This window comes from Nycticebus coucang, chromosome 8, assembly GCF_027406575.1.
Source record: "Nycticebus coucang isolate mNycCou1 chromosome 8, mNycCou1.pri, whole genome shotgun sequence".
NCBI lineage: Eukaryota > Metazoa > Chordata > Mammalia > Primates > Lorisidae > Nycticebus > Nycticebus coucang.
In genome coordinates, this window is record NC_069787.1 from 92,763,800 (window position 1) to 92,784,657 (window position 20,858).

General features: G+C 46.6%; 1 protein-coding gene and 2 pseudogenes across 3 annotated transcripts in view; 2 read left to right on the top strand and 1 right to left on the bottom strand.

Annotated features, from left to right (window-relative positions):
* The window catches only part of SMARCC1 (SWI/SNF related, matrix associated, actin dependent regulator of chromatin subfamily c member 1), a 216,417-nt gene extending 200,768 nt beyond the window's left edge, over positions 1-15,649 (bottom strand). Inside the window, exon 1 of one of the 2 annotated variants that reach the window (XM_053600509.1) lies at positions 15,344-15,649. In XM_053600509.1, coding sequence (XP_053456484.1) covers positions 15,344-15,538 — 195 coding nt within the window. In that variant the 5' untranslated portion in view covers positions 15,539-15,649. The remainder of the gene's footprint in view (positions 1-15,343) is intronic. The other variant, XM_053600510.1, reaches the window with a different exon arrangement.
* On the top strand, positions 164-257 carry LOC128592966 (uncharacterized; annotated as a pseudogene).
* A 2,955-nt stretch (positions 15,650-18,604) lies between the features above and the next one.
* On the top strand, positions 18,605-19,649 carry LOC128592533 (elongation of very long chain fatty acids protein 5-like; annotated as a pseudogene). The gene has a single exon (XR_008381910.1). The product of XR_008381910.1 is annotated as an elongation of very long chain fatty acids protein 5-like (transcript).
* The last annotated feature ends 1,209 nt before the right edge of the window (positions 19,650-20,858 follow it).

A 20,858-nucleotide genomic window follows, 5' to 3' on the forward strand; every position in this document is an offset into this window, starting at 1 on the left:
GGGTTAAGGGCTTGATTACAATTTGGATTCTACCTAACAAACACAAATTATATTACCTAATAGTTTGTACCCTTATATCAATTTGAAATAAGAATTTTTTTCTCCAAAAATATAAAAAACTTCATTTCAGATACTATTACATATCTCAAAGAACAAATTTTCTGTGCTCACTTTGGCAGCACATATACTAAAATTGGAATGATACAGAGAAGACTAGCATGGCCCCTGTGTCACATCTCATTCGTGACACCACTTGTCAGGGCCCAGGACTTGGCCAGGTCTCGGGCCCAGCTTAACCAGGTTCCAGACACCGCTAAGTTTCCTTGCTCAGGTTTCTTAGGTGCCTGAGGGCCATCTACTTTAGCTGGAGAGAGAGAGTGTATCCTAGAGTAAAGCAGTCTTCTTAGAATAGATAGATCTTAGTCTTTAGCAAGCTTGGTAATCTTCAGTAGAGAGACACCGTGCTGGTGTTCTGCAGGCAGAAGAGGAGACAGAGTCAGAGTAAGCGGATCCGTGATAGAATGTGCCTTCTCCTCCTGCCTAATATAAGGCTGATCTCGTGCCTCTCAACAGCACAGGTGTAGAGACTGCCAATTCACCACTGCTTTCATCTCACGAGCTCTCACACTTGTTAGGAGAGCTAAATCCCTCTCTCCATGCCCTTTCCACCAAGGTGTTCCATTGAGCTATACACGTATTTCTTATAACTCTCACTCCTCCTAGCCATAGGCTATACAGGCTGCTACACCCCTGCACAAGGATGACACACAAATTCATGAAGCGTTCCATATTTCCAAATAAAAAAAAAAGAAAAAAAGGACAGGCTCAGCGCCTGTAGCTCAGCGGCTAGGGTGCCAGCCACATAAACCAGAGCTGGGGGGTTCAAATCCAACCAGGGCCTGCCAAACAACAATGACAACTATAACCAAAAAATAGCTGGAGATTGTGGCAGGTGCTTTGTAGTCCCAGCTACTTGGGAGGCTGAGGCAAGAGAATCGCTTAAGCCCAAGAGTTTGAGGTTGTGTGAGCTGTGACACCATGGCACTCTACCGAGGGCGACATAGTGACACTCTGTATCCAAAAAAAAAAAAAAAATAGTAATTATTTCTTTTTGAGAGTCTCACTCTGTCACCTGGGCCCAGCCTGGCTCACAGCAACCTCAAACTCCTGGGCACAAGTAATACTCCTGCCTCCATCTCCTGAGTAGCTGGGGCTACAGATACATGCCAACATGCCTGGCTAATTTTTGTATTTTTTGTAGATAGAGGGTCTCACTATATTGCTTAGCCTGGTCTCAAACTCCTGGGCTCAACTGCTTGTCCCACTTCAGCCTCCCAAAACACTAGGATTATAGGCTTGAGTCACTGCACTTCAGACACTTAATTGTTACATATACTTTGGGTCTATTTGTGGATTTCTTGTACTCTTCCTCCGTCTGCTTTTGTTTGTCAAGCCCACTGAATTTAAATATCGTTATCTATTATAAATTTTGCTCTCTAGAAGATTAATCCCTTTTAATAACTTGCTTTTTTTTGAGATGCCTGAAATCCTACCAGGCTGAGGATTTGGGAGGCTGAGGCAGGAGGATGCTTTCAGCTCAGGAGTTTGAGACCAGTCTACGCCAGAGCAAGATCTCATCTCTATAAAAATAGAAAACTTGGCGTGCCTTGTGGTGAACACATGTAGTTCCAGATACTCAGGAGGCTTGGAAAGGAGAATTCAATTGAGCCCAGGAGTTTAAGGTTGCTATGAACTTCACTGATGCAACAGCACTCTAGCTTGGGCAACAGAGTAAGACTCTGTCTTAAAAATAAACAAATAAATAAAAATAGAAGTTAAAAACCAAGTAAGCACTTTTTTTTTTCTTTGAGACCAAGTTTCACTTTGACACCCTTGGTAGAGTGCTGTGACATCACAGCTCACAGCAACCTCAAACTCCTGGGCTTAAGTGATTCGCTTGCCTCAGCCTCCCAAGTAGCTGAAACTACAGGCTCCCACCACAAGGCCCAGCTATTTTTAGAAATGAGGTCTCAGTCTGGCTCAGGCTGGTCTCGAACCTGTGAGCTCAGGCAATCCACCCACCTCAGCCTACCAAGTGCTGGGATTACAGGCATGAGCCACGGTGCCCAGCCTAAGCAAGCAACTTTTTTTTTTTTTGAGACAGAGTCTCACTCTGTCGCTTTCAATAGAGTGCCATCACGTCACAGCTCACAGCAACCTCCAGCCCCTGGGCTTAGGCGATTCTCTTGCCTCAGCCTCCCAATTAGCTGGGACTACAGGTACCCGTCACAACGCCCGGCTATTTTTTGTTGCAGTTTGGCCAGGGCTGAGGTTGAACTCATCACCCTCAGAATATGGGGCCAGACGCCCTACTCACTGAGCCACAGGCACCATCCAAGCAACCTTTTAAATGATAAAGACGACCCACTAACATGCTGTTCTCTAACATGCTGCCAATTCTCAACAAAAATTAGCAATTCTTGGCGGCGCCTATAGCTCAGTTGGTAGGGCACCAACCACATACACCAAGGCTGGCAGGTTTGAATCCAGCCTGAGTCAGCTAAAGCAACAATGACAACTGCAACAGAAAAATCGCCAGGCGTTGTGGCAGGCGCCTATAGTCCCAGCTACTTGGAAGGCTGAGGCAAGAGAATCCCTTAAGCCCTAAAGTTGGAGGTTGCTGTGAGCTGTGACGCCACAGTACTCTAACAAGGGCAACAGCTTGAGACGCGTCAAAAAAAAAAAAAAAATTAGCAATTCTAGTTTTTGAAGGACTACTTTCAAGTGAAATGTCAAAATCCACAATTATTTGGTAATTAATTAGTAATATTTCACATAGTATTTCTTTTTTTTGAGAGAGAGAGAATGAGTCTTATTCTGTTGCCCCAGGCTAGAGTTCCACAACATCAGCCTAGCTCACAGCAACTTCAAACACCTGGGTTTAAGTGATCCTCCTGCCCCAGTCTCCCCAGTAGCTGGGACTACAGGAGCATGAGACAACGGCCAGGCTTCCAAAAGGGATCATATAATATACTGCAGTTTTTTGGCACATGGTAAAGCAACATGAAAAAATAATAGCCATTATTCTTTATTTTTCAGATAGCTGTAGATGACTGAACAATGCCAAATACTAAAACTGAAAAAGACAACATCCAGAGAGGGGAGAGCCTGTTAAACTGGAACCAAATCAACCTTTCAGACAAAAAAGTTATCTTCAGCAAGACACGATTGCACGAGGGACTTTGCCTAACAAATGCAATCAGTGTAACCTGGTTTATTGTACCCTCAGTGAATCCCCAACAATAAAAAAAAAAGTTATCTCCAATAACTGTGGTAAATATAACTTTGCATATATCCTAAACTTCACTACTATACATGTCATTTAATATTTCATACATTCTGTCTTGGCGCCCATAGCTCAGTGGGTAGGGCGCCAGCCACATACACCAGCTAAACAACAATGACAACTGCAACCAAAGATAGCCAGGCGTTGTGGCAGGTGCCTGTAGTCCCAGCTACTTGGGAGGCTAAAGCAAGAGAATGGCTTAAGCCCTAGAGTTTGAGATTGCTGTGAGGGAGACACAGTGAGACTCTGTATTAAAAAAAAAAAAAAATGTTTGTGTAAAATATACCTCACATTCAAAAGGCAGGCAATGCATAACTACTAAGGTTTTGGGTTTTTTTGTTGGCTGGGGCTGGGTTCGAACCAGCCACCCCAGGCGGTGCCCTACTCCTTAAGCCATAGGTGCCGCCCACTACTAAGCTTTTTTTTTTTTTTTTTTTGGTGGTAGAGACAGAGTTTCACTTTATGTCCCTCGGTAGAGTGCCATGGCATCACACAGCTCACAGCAACCTCCAACTCCTGGGCTTAAGCGATTCTCTTGCCTCAGCCTCCCAAGTAGCTGGGACTACAGGCGCCCGCCACAACGCCCAGCTATTTTTTGGTTGCAGTTCAGCCGGGGCCGAGTTTGAACCCACCACCCTCAGTATATGGGGCTGGCGCCTTACCAACTGAGCCACAGGCGCCACCCCACTACTAAGCTTTTTTTTTTTTTTTTTTGTAGAGACAGAGTCTCACTGTACCGCCCTCGGTAGAGTGCCGTGGCGTTACACGGCTCACAGCAACCTCTAACTCCTGGGCTTACGCGATTCTCTTGCCTCAGCCTCCCGAGCAGCTGGGACTACTAAGCTTTTTAAAACAACTTTTACACATTCTAAAATACTTTTAACATTCTGTTGTTAAAACACTTAATCTGTTTCACAAATAAGAATGAAGCTATGGGCTATATGACATGTCACTACCATCTCAAAATTGATATGATCCAGGCCAGGCGTGGAGGTTGACACCTATAATCCTAACACTCTGGGAAGCTAAGGAAGGACTGATTAAACTCATGAGCTCAAGACCAGCCAGAGCAAGAGTAAGACCCCATCTCTACCAAAAATGAAAAACTGAGGTAAGAGGATCACTTGAGCTCAAGAATTGGAGGCTGCTGCGAGCTATGATGCCACAGCACTCTACCCAGGGTGACAGCTTGAGACTCTGTCTCAAAAAAAAAAAAACTGTTTTGCATTGCATATGGCATAAAGAATCAAAAGTTTAACTTGCCCCTAAACAATCCATTTGCAGCAAATTTCCATTAAAAATAAAATCATAGGCTCAGTGGCTGTGGCTCAAGCAGCTAAAGCACCAGCCACATACACCCAAGCTAGCGGGTTCAAATCCAGCCTGGCCCGCCAAACAACAATGATGGCTACAACCAAAAAATAGCTGGGCATTGTGCAGACGCCTGTAGTCCCAGCTACTTGGGAGGCAAAGGCAGGAGAATCGCTTGAGCCCAGGAGTTTGAGGCTGCTGTGAGCTGTGATGTCATTGCACTCTACACAGGGGAACAGCTTGAGGCTCTGTCTCAAAAAAAAAAAAAATCACAATCAGTCTCTTTACCTACTTGCCCCGCAATGGAGCCCCATTCAATGTCTATGGCGAATGTATCTGGCTTTGTAAGCTTTCTTACTTTTCTTTTTTTTTGAGACAGTTTCACTTTGTTGCCCTAAGTAGAGTGCCATTACGTCACAGCTCACAGCAATCTCAAACTCTTGAGCTGAAGAGATTCTCTTGCCTCAGCCTCCAGGCACCCACTACAACATCATGCTATTTTAAAAATGAGGTCTCTGGTTCAGGCTGGTCTCAAACTCCTGAGCTCAGGCAATCCACCCACCTCAGCCTCCCAAAGTGCCAGGATTACACATGTGAGCCACCGCACCTGGTTCTTTCTTACCTTTCTTTCTCCTCAGTAAACTTTACTTCATGCTTGCCTTACATTAGCGTGTCTGGTCATTCTCTAACCCAGAGCACTACAAGAACTGAGGACTCACGCAGTTGCCTGGAACTCAAACATTTTAGGAGACAGGCAGCTCAAACCTGTAATCCGAGCACTCTGAGAGGCCAGAATTGCTTGAAGTCAGGAGTTTCAGACCAGCCTGAAGAAGAGCAAGACCCCCTCTCTAAAAACTAGCTGGTGTTGTGGGAGGCACCTTACAGTCCCAGCTACTCAGGAGGCTCAGGCAAGAGGATCGCCTGAACCCAAGAGTTAGAGGTTGCTGTGAACTACAACGCCACAGCACTCTACCAAGGGGGACAAAGTGAGACTTTGTCTCAAAAAAAAAAAAGAAAGAAACGAAATGAAACTCTGGGCGGTGCCTGTGGCTCAGTGAGAAGGGCGCCGGCCCCATATGCCAAGGGTGGCGGGTTCAAACCCAGCCCCGGCCAAACTGCAACCAAAAAAATAGCCGGGTGCTGTGGCGGGCACCTGTAGTCCCAGCTACTCGGGAGGCTGAGGCAAGAGAATCGCTTAAGCCCAGGAGCTGGAGGTTGCTGTGAGCTGTGTGATGCCACGGCACTCTACCAAGGGCCATAAAGTGAAACTCTGTCTCTACAAAAAAAAAAGAAACTCCACATTTTTAGTGCTTCATGACTCAGATAAACCTGACCTGGATTAATTCTGCCTGGACAGGCCAACTTGCCTTTTTTCATAAAGACCCTAACTCAGAAGACAAGATGGAACAGTTTGGGACTGGTATTTGATTCAAACTGCCAAACTACTGAGCAGTGAAAAGCTATGAAAAGCCTGCATGAAGCATCACACTTTCTACAGGCTTGAGGAACCATAAATGGCCAGGTTTCTGACCTTTGGGTCCAAATTCTGCTATAGCAGCTACACCCAAACCACTGAGCTACGGGTGCTGAGCCACCAGCATGACATTTTGAGTGCACTTCCATTAAATGGATCTCCAGGAGTCTTGATGGCACTTCAATTGGTGTTGTGAAGTAAATTCTTATGGAAGATCTTCCTGTCTTTGCTGGGGACATTTCACCAAACGCCCCTGGAGTTGACAGTACTGCTATGATACAAGATGACAACAGCGTAACGGGAGACGCTCAACTTAAGCCCCATGATTGCCACTCATTGAAGGAAAGATGTGATGTATGTCTTATTATCTATTGTTTAAAACAATAGAGAAAAGAAGGCCATCCTTTCAAGGGTATTTTATCCATAAAAAAGAAGTACCTGGCTCAGCGTCTGTAGCGCAGCAGCTAAGACACCAGCCACATACACCAGGGCTGGCAGGTTTGAACCCAGGCCAAAGCCTGCCAAACAACGACAACTACAACAAAAAAATAGCCAGGCGTTGTGGCAGGCATCTGTAATCCCAACTACTTGAGAGGCTGAGGCAAAAGAATCTCTTAAATCCAAGAGTTTGAGGTTACTTGAGCTATGATGCCAGAGCACTCTACCAAGGGCAAACCCTGTCTCAAAAAAAAAAAAACAATTGGGGCTTTAGAGCCAGGCAAATCTTTACTGAATTGAAAACCTGACACTCCTTGCTGGCATGGATGTGGAGAGAAGGGAACACGTCTACACTGTGGTAGCATTGCAAACTAATACAGCCCTTTTGGAGGGAAGTATGGAGAATCCTCAAAGATCTAAATGTACACTTTCTTTCCATTTGACCCTGCAATCCCATTACCAGGCATCCACCCAGAAGAACATAAATCATTTTATCACAGACATTTGCACTCAAACGTTTATTGCAATTCAATTCATAATAGCCAAGTCATGGAAGCAACCTAAGTGCCCATCGACCCATGAATGGATCAACAAACAGTGGTATATGTATACCATTGAATATTATGCAGCCATTAAAAAAGATGGAGACGTTGGCGTAGCGCCTGTAGCCCAATGGTTAGGGCGCCAGCCACATACATCAAGGCTGGTGGGTTCGAACAGGCCTGAGACTGCTAAACAATAACAACTGCAACAAAAACAAAGAAAAAAATCGCCAGGCATTGTGATGGGCACCTGTAGTCCCAGCTACTTGGGAGGCTGAGGCAAGAAATCACTTAAGCCCAAGAGCTTGAGGTTGCTGTGAGCTGTGACATCATCGCACTCTACCAAGGGTGACATAGTGAGATTCTGTCTCCAAAAAAAAAAAAAAAGGCAGCACCTGTGGCTCAAAGGAGTAGGGCGCTAGCCCCATATGCTGGAGGTGGCAGGTTCAAACCCAGCCCCGGCCAAAAACTGCAAAAATAAATAAATAAATGGCCAGGTGTTCTGGTGGGTGCCTATAGTCCCAGCTACTTGGGAAGCTGAGGCAAGAATCACTTAAGCCCAGGAGTTGGAGGTTGCTGTGAGGTGTGAGGCCACAGCACTCTACCCAGGGCAACATAGTGAGACTCTGTTTCAAAAAAAAAAAAAAAAAAAAAAGGGAGACTTTACATCTTTTACATTTACCTGGATAAGAGCTGAAATACATTCTTCTTAGTAAAGTATCACAAGAATGGAAAGATGAATATCCAATGTACTCCATACTAATATGTAATCAATATATAAACAATTGCATGTTCCTAAGAACAATAAAACATTATTATAGTCCAATTCCAGGGTAGAGGGAAGCAGGAAGGGGGAGGACATATGGCAGAGGGAGGGAGGGCATGAGGCGGGATCTCACCTAATGTGCATGTTGTGAGGGTGTATAACACACCCCGGGGGAGGGGCTCTTCTACAAATGACACTTTGCCTTGGAAGTGGGAACAATGTAACCTAAATATTGTACCCTCACATTAATTTGAATAAAGTTTAAAAAAAGACAAAAACTGACACTCTGAACTGTGACCTCAGAGGAAGTTCTTAAATCCTGAGCCTCAGGGCAGTGCCTGTGGCTCAAGGAGTAGGGTGCCAGTCCCATATGCCGGAGGTGGCGGGTTCAAACCTAGCCCCAGCCAAAAACCAAAAAAAAAAAAAAAAAAAATCCTGAGCCTCAGGTTCCTCTCATTTGCAAAGTAAGGTAAAAATCTATCAAGTAGGGCGGCGCCTGTGGCTCAGTCGGTAAGGCGCCGGCCCCATATACCGAGGGTGGCGGGTTCAAACCCGGCCCGGCCAAACTGCAACCAAAAAATAGCCGGGCGTTGTGGCGGGCGCCTTTAGTCCCAGCTACTCAGGAGGCTGAGGCAAGAGAATCGCTTAAGCCCAGGAGTTGGAGGTTGCTGTGAGCTGTGTGACGCCACGGCACTCTACCGAGGGCCATAAAGTGAGACTCTGTCTCTACCAAAAAAAAAAAAAAATCTATCAAGTAAAACTGCTGTGAGAATTGTAAGTGAGTTATGTTTTTCTTCTTGGACAAGAGTCTCAAGCTGTCGCCCTGGGCCAAAGCTGTAGTGTCACAGCTCACAGCAACCTCCAACTCCTGGGCTTAAGTGATTCTCTTGGCTCAAGTAGCTGGGACTACAGGCACCCACCACACTGCCCGACTATTTTTTGTTGTAGTTGTCATTGTTGTTTTAGCACGCCCAGGCCCACTTCAAACCTGCCAACCTTGGTGTATGTGGCCAGCGCCCTACCCACTGAGCTACAGGTGCTGCCCAAGTTATATATTTCTAAGCACTTGGCATATGATAGCTGTTTTTCACCAAAAGCATGGATACGTAACTTCAAGGTTTTTTATTTTTTCAGAGTCTCACTATGTCACACTCGGTAGAGTACTATGGCGTTATAGCTCACAGCAACCTCCAACTCTTGGGTTTAAGTGATCCTCTTGCCTCAGTTTTTCTATTTTTAGTAGAGACGGGGTCTCACTTTTGCTCAGGCTGGTCTCAAACTTCTAAGCTCAAGCAATCTACCTGCCCCAGCCTCACAGAGTGCTAGGATCACAGGCGTGAGCCACCATGCCCAGCAACATCAGGTTGCTAAAATGAACTGTTTGAATACTGCTTTTTTTTTTTTTTTTTTTTGAGACAGACTCTCATTTGTCGCTCACAGTAGAGGGCAGTTAACATCATAGCTCACAGCAACCTCAAGCTCCTAGGCTTAAGCGATTCTCGTCTCAGCCTCCTGAGGTAGCTGGGACTATAGGTGCCCACCAATAATGCCCAGCTGTTTTTAGAGATGGGGGTCTCACTCTTGCTCATACAGGTCTAGAACCTGTGAGCTCAGGCAATCCACATGTCTTGGCCTCCCAGAGTGCCAGGATTACAGCAGTAAGTCATCTTGCCCAGCGTCTTCTGATTAGTGTTTTCAACATTTCCATACCATACCCAGGGGCTGAAAGGATTCTGTCAGTCAGGCCCAAGGGATATACAATTCTGAACCTGTGTAGGCCTATGAAATACAAGGTTTCACAATTAAGTTTGTGAACTTGTCACCATGTGCTTATGTTGGCAGTACTGTACAAACTGCGTAAGGTTTCATAAATGTGGCATGTCAGTGTCTCACAGTTGTGTTCCTGATGATGTGTGGCAGTGTCTTGCCGAGTGGCACTCATTACTGTTTTGTGCTTTTTTTTTTGTTTTTAATGAGACAGAGTCTCATTATGTCACCCTTGGTAGAGTGCCGTGGCATCACAGTTCACAGCAACCTCCAACTCTTGGGCTTAGCTCTTGGTCAGTCTCCCAAGTAACTGGAACTACATGTGTCCACCACAATGCCCAGCTATTTGTTGTTGTTGTCATTGTTTTTTTTTTTTTTTTTTTTTTGTAGAGACAGAGTCTCACTTTATGGCCCTCGGTAGAGTGCTGTGGCCTCACACAGCTCACAGCAACCTCCAACTCCTGGGCTTAAGCGATTCTCCTGCCTCAGCCTCCCGAGTAGCTGGGACTACAGGCGCCCACCACAACACCCGGCTATTTTTTGGTTGCAGTTTGGCCGGGGCCGGGTTTGAACCCGCCACCCTAGGTATATGGGGCTGGCACCCTACCGACTGAGCCACAGGCGCCGCCCGTTGTCATTGTTGTTTAGCAGGCCCCGGCCAGTTTCGAAACCATCAGCCCCAGTGTATGTGGCCGGCACCATAACCACTACCTATGGGTACCATTTGGTTTTTTTTGAGACAGAGCACTTTGCTGCCCAGGCTACAGTGCCATGGACTCATAGCTCACAGGAACCTCAAACTCTTGGGCTCAAGCTCTTGGTCAGTCTCCCAAGTAGCTGGGACTACAGGCCCCTGCCATAATGCTCAGCTTATTTTCTGCTATTTTTAGTAAGACAAGGTCTCACTCTTGTTCAGGCTAGTCCTGAACTCCTGAGCAAAAGGGATCCATCCACCTGGACCTCCCAGAGTGCTGATTACAGATGTAAGACACTGCCTGGGGCTGGTTTCATGTTTTTTTATGTGTGTGCCATCCCAAGAATGTGAGGAACTTGAAGTAGAGCCAGGAAGGAACACTCATAAATTTTTTCTTTTTGAGACAAGGTTTCACATTTTGTCACCCTCAGTAGAGTGCCATGGCATCATACCTCACAGCACCTTTAACTCCTGGGCTTAAGCAATTCTCTTACCTCAGCCTCCCAAGTAGCAGGGACTAAAAGGTGCCTGCGACAACCCCCAGCTATTTTTCTTTAGAGACAGGATCTGGCTCTGGCTGGTCTCAAACTTGTGAGCTCAGGCAATCCACCCACATCGGCTTCCCAAGTGCTAGGATTACAGGCGTGAGCCACCACGCGCGGCCCTATCTTAAATGTCTTCTTAAACTTGGCAGGAGCGTAAGTGAAATCAGGGACAAGGGGGATAACGCCATGAAGGAAACAGCCGTGTACTAATGGATTAAATGCTTTTTCTAAGGGGAGAGAAAGTGTCACTGATAAAGAGAGGTCAGAGTGCCCAGTAATTAGAACTGATGAAAATATTGCAAAAATTTATTGAATTGTGCATCATAATCACTGGCTAACTGTGAGAAACATAACAAACCATGTAAACATCGATAAAAGAAACAGGAAAATCTTTTTTTAGAGTCTTACTCTGTTGCCCTCGATAGAGTGCCATAGCATCACAGCTCACAGCAACCTCCAGCTCTTAGGCTTAGGCAATACTCTTGCCTGAGCTTCCCGAGTAGCTGGGACTACAGGCACCCGCCACAACTCTTGGCTATTTTTTGGTTATTGCTGTTATTACAGTTGTCATTGTTGGTTTTAGCTGGCCCAGGCAGCTAAAACAGCCTCGGTGTATGTGCCTGGCACCCTACCTGCTAAGCAACGGGCACCACCCTAAATATATTCTTTTTGTTATTCTTTTTTTGATCAACATAATTCAAGTGTGCCACGATTTTTAACTATAGGTTCAAGTGTGCCATGAGATAAAAAATGAGTGAAAAACACTGCAGTAGGGCGGTGCCTGTGGCTCAAAGGAGTAGGGCACCGGCCCCATATGCCAGAGGTGGCGGGTTCAAACCCAGCCCTGGCCAAAAAAAAAAGAAAAACACTGCAGTAAACAAATAACTATACTGAACATCCTCCCTACTCACCTGATCTGGCCCCCAGTGACTTTTTCCTTTAAGATAAGGAAATACTGAAAGACATTTTGGTGACATCCAGGACATCAAGGGTAATGCTACAACAGATTTGATGGCCATTCCAAAAAAAAGAGTTCCAAAATCCCTTTGAAGGGCCAGCTCAGTGGCTCACATCTATAATCCTATCACTCTGGGAGGCCAAGGAGGGTGGATTGCCTGAGCTCACAGGTTTCAGACCAGCCAGAGCAAGGTCTCATCTCTAAAAATAGCAGGGCCTTGTGGCAGGGGCCTGTAGTCCCAACTACTTGAGAGGCTGAAGCAAGAGAATCACTTGAGTCCAAGAGTTGGAGGTTGTTGTGAGCTGACGCCCCAGCACACTGCCCAGGCAACAAAATGAGATTCTGTCTCAAAAAAAAAAAATCTAGGGGTGGCGCCTGTGGCTCAAGGAGTAGGGCGCCGGTCCCATATGCCGGAGGTGGTGGGTTCAAACCCAGCCCCGGCCAAAAAAAAAAAAAAAAAAAATCTAGCTGAGCACTGTGGCAGGCACCTGTAGTCCCAGCTACTGAGGAGGCTGAGGCAAGAGAATCGCCTAAGCCCAGGAGTTGGAGGTTGCTGTGAGCTGTGACGCCACAGTACTCTAACAAGGGCGATAAAGTGAGACTCTGTCTCTACAAAAAAAAAAATCACTTTGAAGGATGGACTAGGTGCTGGTATCAGTGCATACTTTCCCAAGGGGAGGGCTTCAAAGGTGACCGTAGTGATATTAAGCAATGGCGTATGTAGCACTTTTTCCAGCCTGAGTTTACAAACTTAATTGTCAGACCTTACATATTGTTGCTTTACAAAGTCCAGAGAAATCACACCTAACTTTGACTTAGTCTTTAAAGCCTCAGGGACACAGGTTCAATGCAGGACAAATCCTTCTCTCTGCCTCAAAGCACTTTCCTACCCACCCAAACAAACCTCTGAAGGATTATCCAGGCATAAAGTTGCCTTTTAAAATTAGTTCCATGTTAGGCACCCATACCTCAGTGAGTAGGGCGCCGGCCACCTACACCAAAGCTGGCAGATTCAAGCCCCGCCCAGGCCTGCTAAACAACACTGACAACTGCAACCAAAAAATAACCAGGCATTATAGCAGGCGCCTGTAGTCCCAGCTACTCAGGAAGCCAAGGCAAGAGAATCGCTTAAGCCCAAGAGTTGAAGATCGCTGCGAGCTGTGTGTGACTCCACAGCACTCTACTGAGAGCGACACAGCAGACTCTGTCTCAAAAAAATAAATAGTTAGGTCCAAACTGATGCATGCAGAGTTTGGACAGATAAAAATTACTGGGATTTGGGCGGTGCCTGGTGCCTGTGGCTCAAAGGAGTAGGGCACCGGCCCCATATGTCAGAGGTGGCGGGTTCAAACCCAGTCCCAGCCAAAAAAAAAAAAAAATTACTGTGATTTGCCTTTTTCCACTTTCTTCCTTGATACTGAAGAGAACATGACTCATGAATACTTTTTCTTTGATAAAGCTTCACTGAATTTAAAACCCAAAGCAATGACTAAAGGACAATAATTAAAGAGAATTTTTTTTTTTTTTGAGACACAGTCTCACTATGTCACCCTGGGTAGAGTGCCGTTGTGTCACAGCTCACAGCAACCTCAAGGGCTTACGTGATTCTCTTGCCTCAGCTTCCGGAGTAGCTGGGACTACAGGCACCCGCCACAATGCCCAGCTATTTTTTGGTTGCAGTTGTTACTGTTGTTTAGCAGGCCAGAGCTGGACACGAACTCACCAGCCTCGGTGCATGTGCCTGGAGCCCTACTCACTGAGCTACGGGCACCGAGCCTAAAAGAGTAATTTCATAGGGCGGCACCTGTGGCTCAGTCGGTAAGGCGCCGGCCCCATATACCGAGGGTGACAGGTTCAAACCCAGCCCCGGCCAAACTGCAACAAAAAAATAGCCGGGCATTGTGGCGGGCGCCTGTAGTCTCAGCTACTCGGGAGGCTGAGGCAAGAGAATCGCTTAAGCCCAGGAGTTGGGGGTTGCTGTGAGCTGTGTGAGGCCACGGCACTCTACCGAGGGCCATAAAGTGAGACTCTGTCTCTACAAAAAAAAAAAAAAAAGAGTATTTTCATAACATATCCTTAGCCACTTCCAGAAGCTCTACTGCCCACACAAAAAGGTGACCAATTTTTCTCTGTATAATGAAGGTAATCTTATTCATTTCTACCTAGATGACAAAAACCTACCAGTCCCAAATATGACCAAGATGGGGGGAGATCAAGGCATCTCTAAAAATGTAACTATTACCTCTCATTTCCTCAAATTCAGATAGGAGATGGTCATTCCTAAAAGTACCATGGAGTTGGGTGGCGCCTGAGGCGCAAAAGAGTAGGGCTCTGGCCCCATATACAGGAGGTGGCAGGTTCAAACCCAGCCCCAGACAAAAACTGCAAAAAAAAAAAAAAAATACCATGGAGTAAAGTCAAAGGAACCCAAGATCCCTACGTTCGCCTAACCATCAACATTGACAGGTTTCAGTGAGCTATAGACCTCAAAATGAGTCTGTTCCTAACTAGTTTATCTTTCATTCATTCAACATATACTAAGCAACTCCTTGGAGCAAGGCACTAAGTACCAAACATATTCCAGGGCACACTGTAGTGAACATGACTGACAAAGCCTTTGCCCCAGTGCTATGGTTCTCAATGAGGAAAAGTACAGAACTGAAGAGGGTGCTACAGAAATGGGCGGGTGGGGTGTGTTTGGGAGTCAATGCTGAATATTTACACAAAGGGGAAGTTAAAATAGATTATAAACAAATTATTAAGTCGAAACTTTGAAAACCAATGACTCAGCAGAACTTAAATCCCAAAAGTAGGGAAACAAGTAGATGAAATTTAATTTCAAAATGTGGTAAACACTGCTAAGAAAATAAAGGTCACCTGAACTAGGGTGCTCTAATATAAACTGGGATTCTCAAGGGAAGGCCTCATTGAAGTACACATTAGTGTATTAACTCCTGTACTAAAACCATACATAACCACAAGTACAATAAAGTCAAAACCATCTTTAATAGATCATGACGTTAGCCTGCTGTTAGTAACTAACGAATACAACCGTCTATAGTCCTTTAGGAAATCGAAAACTAAGTAGCAAAACCTTAGTCGCCTCATGACTTTGAAGACCAGCCTCTGAAGCTGCTTTTACCAGGCCGGCTCAATCATTAGTGATCACCGTTCACTCAGCTAATGCAGCTAACAAGCTAACAAAAGAGAAAGGTTCACATTCCTCGAGTTGCTGAACTCGATCTGCTCCGGCACACTGGCGAGTGAAGACGCTTTCGCCAGGGGTGCGTGGGCTCCGAGAACCAGGGCCGGGGACCCCAGTGAGGCCAGCTGAGCGCGGGCGCCAAGGAGGTACAGCGGGGGCGTGGCAGGGTCCGGCGCCTGCCTTTGTTGTCCCTCGTGGCGCGCGGAGGGGGAGGGGCGGCCTGAGGCCCGCGAGGCCCGCAGTCGTCTCAGGCCCCAGTCGCGTGGGTTCCCTGGCCCCGCAGGCGCGCGAACCCACCTTCTTGTAGTGCTTGCCCAGCCAGACCCGCACCGAATCCAGCTGGGACACCGTCTCCGGGCTCTCCCAAAACTTGCTGGCTGGCCCGCCGTCCTTCCGCCGATAAACGGTCAGACCCGCAGCCGTTCCTGCAGCTCCCGAGCCCGCGGAGCCCGCAGACGCTCCCGGCCCGCCACCGCCCGCTACCGCGGCCATCGTCACCGTCGGTAATCCCCACCGCCCAGCCCGCTCCGGCCCTCGCGGCGTTTCCCGTTCGCACCCGCGAGCGCGCGCGCGTGAAGCCGCCACTGCCGCCCCCCGGCCCCTCCCAGCCACCCCCCTTCCGGCGCCGATTCCCGGCCCCGCCCCATCTAGCGACCGGCGCCGTAACCGACACGTGCCCGCGCACACACATGCGCAGCACTCGCATCGGTGTGTGACTGACGAGCACCTGTACCCGCCTCTTCCGCCTGTAGCCGCAAGCTGCTAGCTTTCCTCGCTACTTAGTGCCGGCGTTTGCTTTCCTACCTATTCCCGGACTTTCTGCATCCAGTCGTTATTCGGTCAACAACCACAAGCAGGTTCTGTGTGATCGTCTGCCACCGCCGGAGAGAAAAGGCCTGGTGTGAGACCTGCGGAGGAAAAAGCCCGTTTAGAGTGTCGAGTGCGCTGGTCGAGGGACCCACACGAGGAGTGGGATTTTGCACCTGCCCCTTCTTTCCTTCACACGCTTTACTCGAAGTGGCCGCATCAGCCCTGTAAACATCCATCTGGGACGCCGGAGTTGCTTCTGCTTCACAGATGTTCCGTCTTCCCGTGGCTCCAGCCACACAAGCTTACTCCTGTGACAGGGCTCTTGCACAGGCTGTTTGTGACACCTCAACAGGTCTTCTGATTTTCACTTGCAAATGGCAAGTTAAATACTTAAAAGTACTTCCAAAAGCCGATCACCTAATATACAATATTGAATAACTAATCACAATCACTCGACATGGTGCGTAGTACTCACCATGACCGTTATTTATTTTTTTTTATTTTCATGATTCTTTTCCTCATAAATTATATGAGAACTTAATCTTTTTTTTTTTTGAGACAGAGTCTCATTTTGTTGCCCTCAGTAGAGTGCCAGTGGCGTCACAGTAACCTCAAACTCTTAGGCTTAAGTGATTCTCCTGCCTCAGCCTCCCAAGTAGCTGGGACCACAGGTGCACACCACAACATCTGGCTATTTTTTGGTTGTAGTTATCATTGTTGTTTGGCAGGCCCGGGCTGAATTCGAACCCGTCAGCTCTGGTGTATGTGGCTGACGCCCTAGCCACTGAGCTACAGGTGCCAACCCATGAGAACCTCAAAAGGTATATCCTCAGCTCCAGGAACAGGGCCTGTTATCTAGTAGATGTTCTATAAATGATAATGAATGGTCTACATAGAGGCAGAAAGGTTTTAAATTAACAAAATACGTAGGCCATATGGAATTATGAACATAATGCTATATGACCTCAGAGCAGCAAGTGACTAATTGCATGTGAGAAAGTGGTGAGTTTTGATACCTTTTCAAAATAAATAGAACACATGATCACAAAGTGCTATGGTTTGAATATGTCCCCCAAAGTTTATATTTTGGGAATTCAATCTCAACTACAACAGTGCTGACAGGTGAGATCTTTGAGATGATTAGGCCATCAATGTCCTGTTGCATAGGTGGTTTTCTCAGGAGTGGGTTCCTGATGAAAGGATGAGATCAGCTCTCCCTTCCCCCTTCCACCCTATCTCTTGCCCTTCCCCATTCTGTCATGAATGTCACAGCACTAAGTTTCTCACAATATAGTGGCACCTTGATATTGGACTTCCCAGCCTCCAGAACAGTGAGAAAAAAAATTTCTTTGTAAATTACCCAGTCTATTCACTTATAATAAGACAAAACAGCCTAGGGGAGGAAAGAAGTTCCAGATAGAGGTAGGAAAACAACTAGAATAAAGATACTGAACTGTGAAAGCTCCCATGCTGAAACTCCCCTTAAGCCCAGGTGAGTAGAAACAGAAATTGGCAGTGAACTTTGGCATTATGTGTAAGCCCCAGGAAACCAGTTTTAAGGGAATGACATGATCAGGTTTATATGTTAAGAAGATAACCATCCGCGGCACCTGTGGCTCAGTGAGTAGGGCGCCGGCCCCATATGCCGAGGGTGGTGGGTTCAAACCCAGCCCCGGCCAAACTGCAACAAAAATAAAAAAATAGCCGGGCGTTGTGGCAGGTGCCTGTAGTCCCAGCTGCTCAGGAGGCTGAGGCAAGAGAATCGCGTAAGCCCAAGAGCTGGAGGTTGCTGTGAGCCGTGTGATACCACAGCACTCTACCAAGGGCAGTAAAGTGAGACTCTGTCTCTACTAAAAAAAAAAAGATAACCATCATAGCAAGGTAAACAGTCATACATAGGAAAAATTATAACAACATAACAGACACCTTGGAATGTGTTTGCCATGATTGGGGAAGAAGTATTCGTGTATCTGTGTAGAAAAAGGTGGCCAACACATACAAAATATTCTGTAATGAATATTTAGTAAATAAAGGTATATTTAGCTACATTTCTCATTTTCTCTATGGCAACTTTTGGGATATCCTGTAGATTAGAGAAAAAAGACTTGAAAAAGATGATCTGATAAAAAGTCTGGGACAAAGACGATGAGAATAAAATATGAGTAAGGTATGAATCATACCTCTAAGACCTTGTTCTCTAGAAATAATGGTGATTGGGGTGAGGTGGCTCACTACTGTAAACCTAGTACTCTGGAAGGCCAAGGCCTAGTACTCTGGAAGGCTTAGTACTCTGGAAGGCCAAGGATGATTGCTTGAGCTCAGAAGTTCCAGACAAGCCTGAGCAAGAGGGAACCACACACACACACACACACACACACACTAAAAATAGAAAAAACTGGGCAGCTCCTGTGGCTTAAGGAGTAGGGCACCAGCCCCATAAACCGGAAGTGGCCTCTGGAAGGCCAAGGATGATTGCTTGAGCTCAGAAGTTCCAGACAAGCCTAAGCAAGAGGGAAACACACACACACACACATACACACACACACACACACGCACACTAAAAATAAAAAAAACTGGGCGGTCCTGTGGCTTAAGGAGTAGGGCACCAGCTCTTCCCATCGCGGCGGCTCCTTGCTACTGGCGCCTCCCTCCTACATCCTCCCCTGCCTGGCCGGCCACGGGCACTTCTGCTGCTGCCGCCGTCGCTCCTCAAAACTGCTCCTACCCCTCGGGCCAAGCGGTTTTAAAATGGAAAATTTTGATGCATCACTTAGTCCCTATTTCAAAGCATTGCTAGGTACCTGAGATACCAGAATAAAAGGATGGTTTCTTCTGGACAATTACATACCTACATTTATCAGTTCCCTCATATATTTACTAATTGTATGGCTGGAACCAAAATGCATGAAGAATAGACAGCCGTTCTCTTGCCGGGGTATTTTAGTGGTGTATAACCTTGGACTCACGCTGCTGTCTCTCTTTATGTTCTGTGAGTTAGTAACAGGAGTATGGGAAGGCAGATACAACTTCTTCTGTCAGGGAACACGCAGCGCAGGAGAATCAGATACGAAGATCATCCGTGTCCACTGGTGATACTACTTCTCCAAACTGATTGAATTTATGGACATCTTCTTCTTCATCCTGCATAAGAACAACCACCAGATCACAGTGCTGCACGTCTACCACCGTGCCTCCATGCTAAACATCTGGTGGTTTGTGATGAACTGGGTCCCCTGTGGCCACTCTTATTTTGGTGCCACCCTGAACAGCTTCATCCACGTCCTCATGTACTCTTACTGCCTGTCTTCAGTCCCTTCCATGTGCCCGTACCTGTGGTGGAAGAAGTACATCACTCAGGGGCAGCTGCTTCAGTTTGTGCTGACAATCGTCCAGACCAGCTGTGGGGTCATCTGGCCATGCACATTCCCTCTCGGTTGGTTGTATTTCCAGATCGGATACATGATTTCCCTGATTGCTCTCTTCACAAACTTCTATATTCAGACCTACAATAGGAAGGGGGCCTCCTGGAGGAAAGACCACCTGAAGGACCACCAGAACGGGTCCATGGCTGCTGCGAATGGACACACCAACAGCTTTCCTTACCTGGAAAACAATGTGAAGCCAAGGAAGCCGAGGAAGGATTGAAATCCAAGAGTTGAAAACCTCCAAACCACGTCATCTGATTGTAAGCACAATATGAGTTGTGCCCGATGCTCGTTAACAGCTGCTGTAACTAGTCCAGCCTACACTAGTGTGACTCATGTAGGACCCCTTTCATCAGTTCAAAACCCTTAGAAAACGTATACGGGGCCGCGCCTGTGGCTCAGTGAGTAGGGCGCCGGCCCCATATGCCGAGGGTGGCGGGTTCAAACCCGGCCCCGGCCAAACTGCAACAACAACAAAAAAAAAAAAAAAAAAATAGCCGGGCGTTGTGGCGGGCGCCTGTAGTCCCAGCTACTCAGGAGGCTGAGGCAAGAGAATCGCGTAAGCCCAAGAGTTAGAGGTTGCTGTGAGCCGTGTGACGCCACGGCACTCTACCAAGGGCGGTACAGTGAGACTCTGTCTCTAAAAAAAAAAAAAAAAAAGAAAACGTATATGGATTATACAAGTAGATTAAGATTTCTAACATTTCTGGGCTCTTATCAACCTCCACCCTGCGCTAGACTGTGGAAAGGGAGTATTGTTGTAGTATACAACACTGCTGTTGCCTTATTAGTTACAACATGATAGGTGCTGAATTGTGATTCACAATTTAAAAACACTGTAATCCAAACTTTTTTTTTTTACTGTAGATCATGCATGTGATTGTAAATGTAAATTTACAAATGTAAATTTGTACAATGTTGTTACAGTAGAGAAACACACATGCCTTAAAATTTAAAAAGCAGGGCCCAAAGCTTATTAATTTAAATTAGGGTATGTTTCAAGTTTGTATTCACTTGTGATAACTCTGTTTAGAAAAATCAAAGACGGGGCGGTGCCTGTGGCTCAGTTGGTAGGGCGCCGGCCCCATATACCGAGGGTGACGGGTTCAAGCCCTGCCCCGGCCAAACTGCAACCAAAAAATAGCCGGGCATTGTGGCGGGCGCCTGTGGTCCCAGCTACTCGGGAGGCTGAGGCAAGAGAATCGCTTAAGCCCAGGAGTTGGAGGTTGCTGTGAGCTATGTGAGGCCACGGCACTCTACCGAGGGCCATAAAGTGAGACTCTGTCTCTACAAAAAAAAAAAGAAAAAGAAAAATCAAAGACGTGGGTGGCGCCTATGGCTCAAGGAGTAGGGTGCCAGTCCCATATGCTGGAGGTGGTAGGTTCAAACCTAGCCCCGGCCAAAAAAGAAAAATCAAAGACCGTGATTTGTGAAACTAGCATGTGACATATAATTTCAAGTGACTTGTAGATGTGAAATCAGAAACGGCACCTTCAGTTTTGTAATATTGGCTTTGAATCAGGCTGACTCAAATCTAGTGGAACAGTCAGTTTAACTTTTTAACAGATCTTATTTTT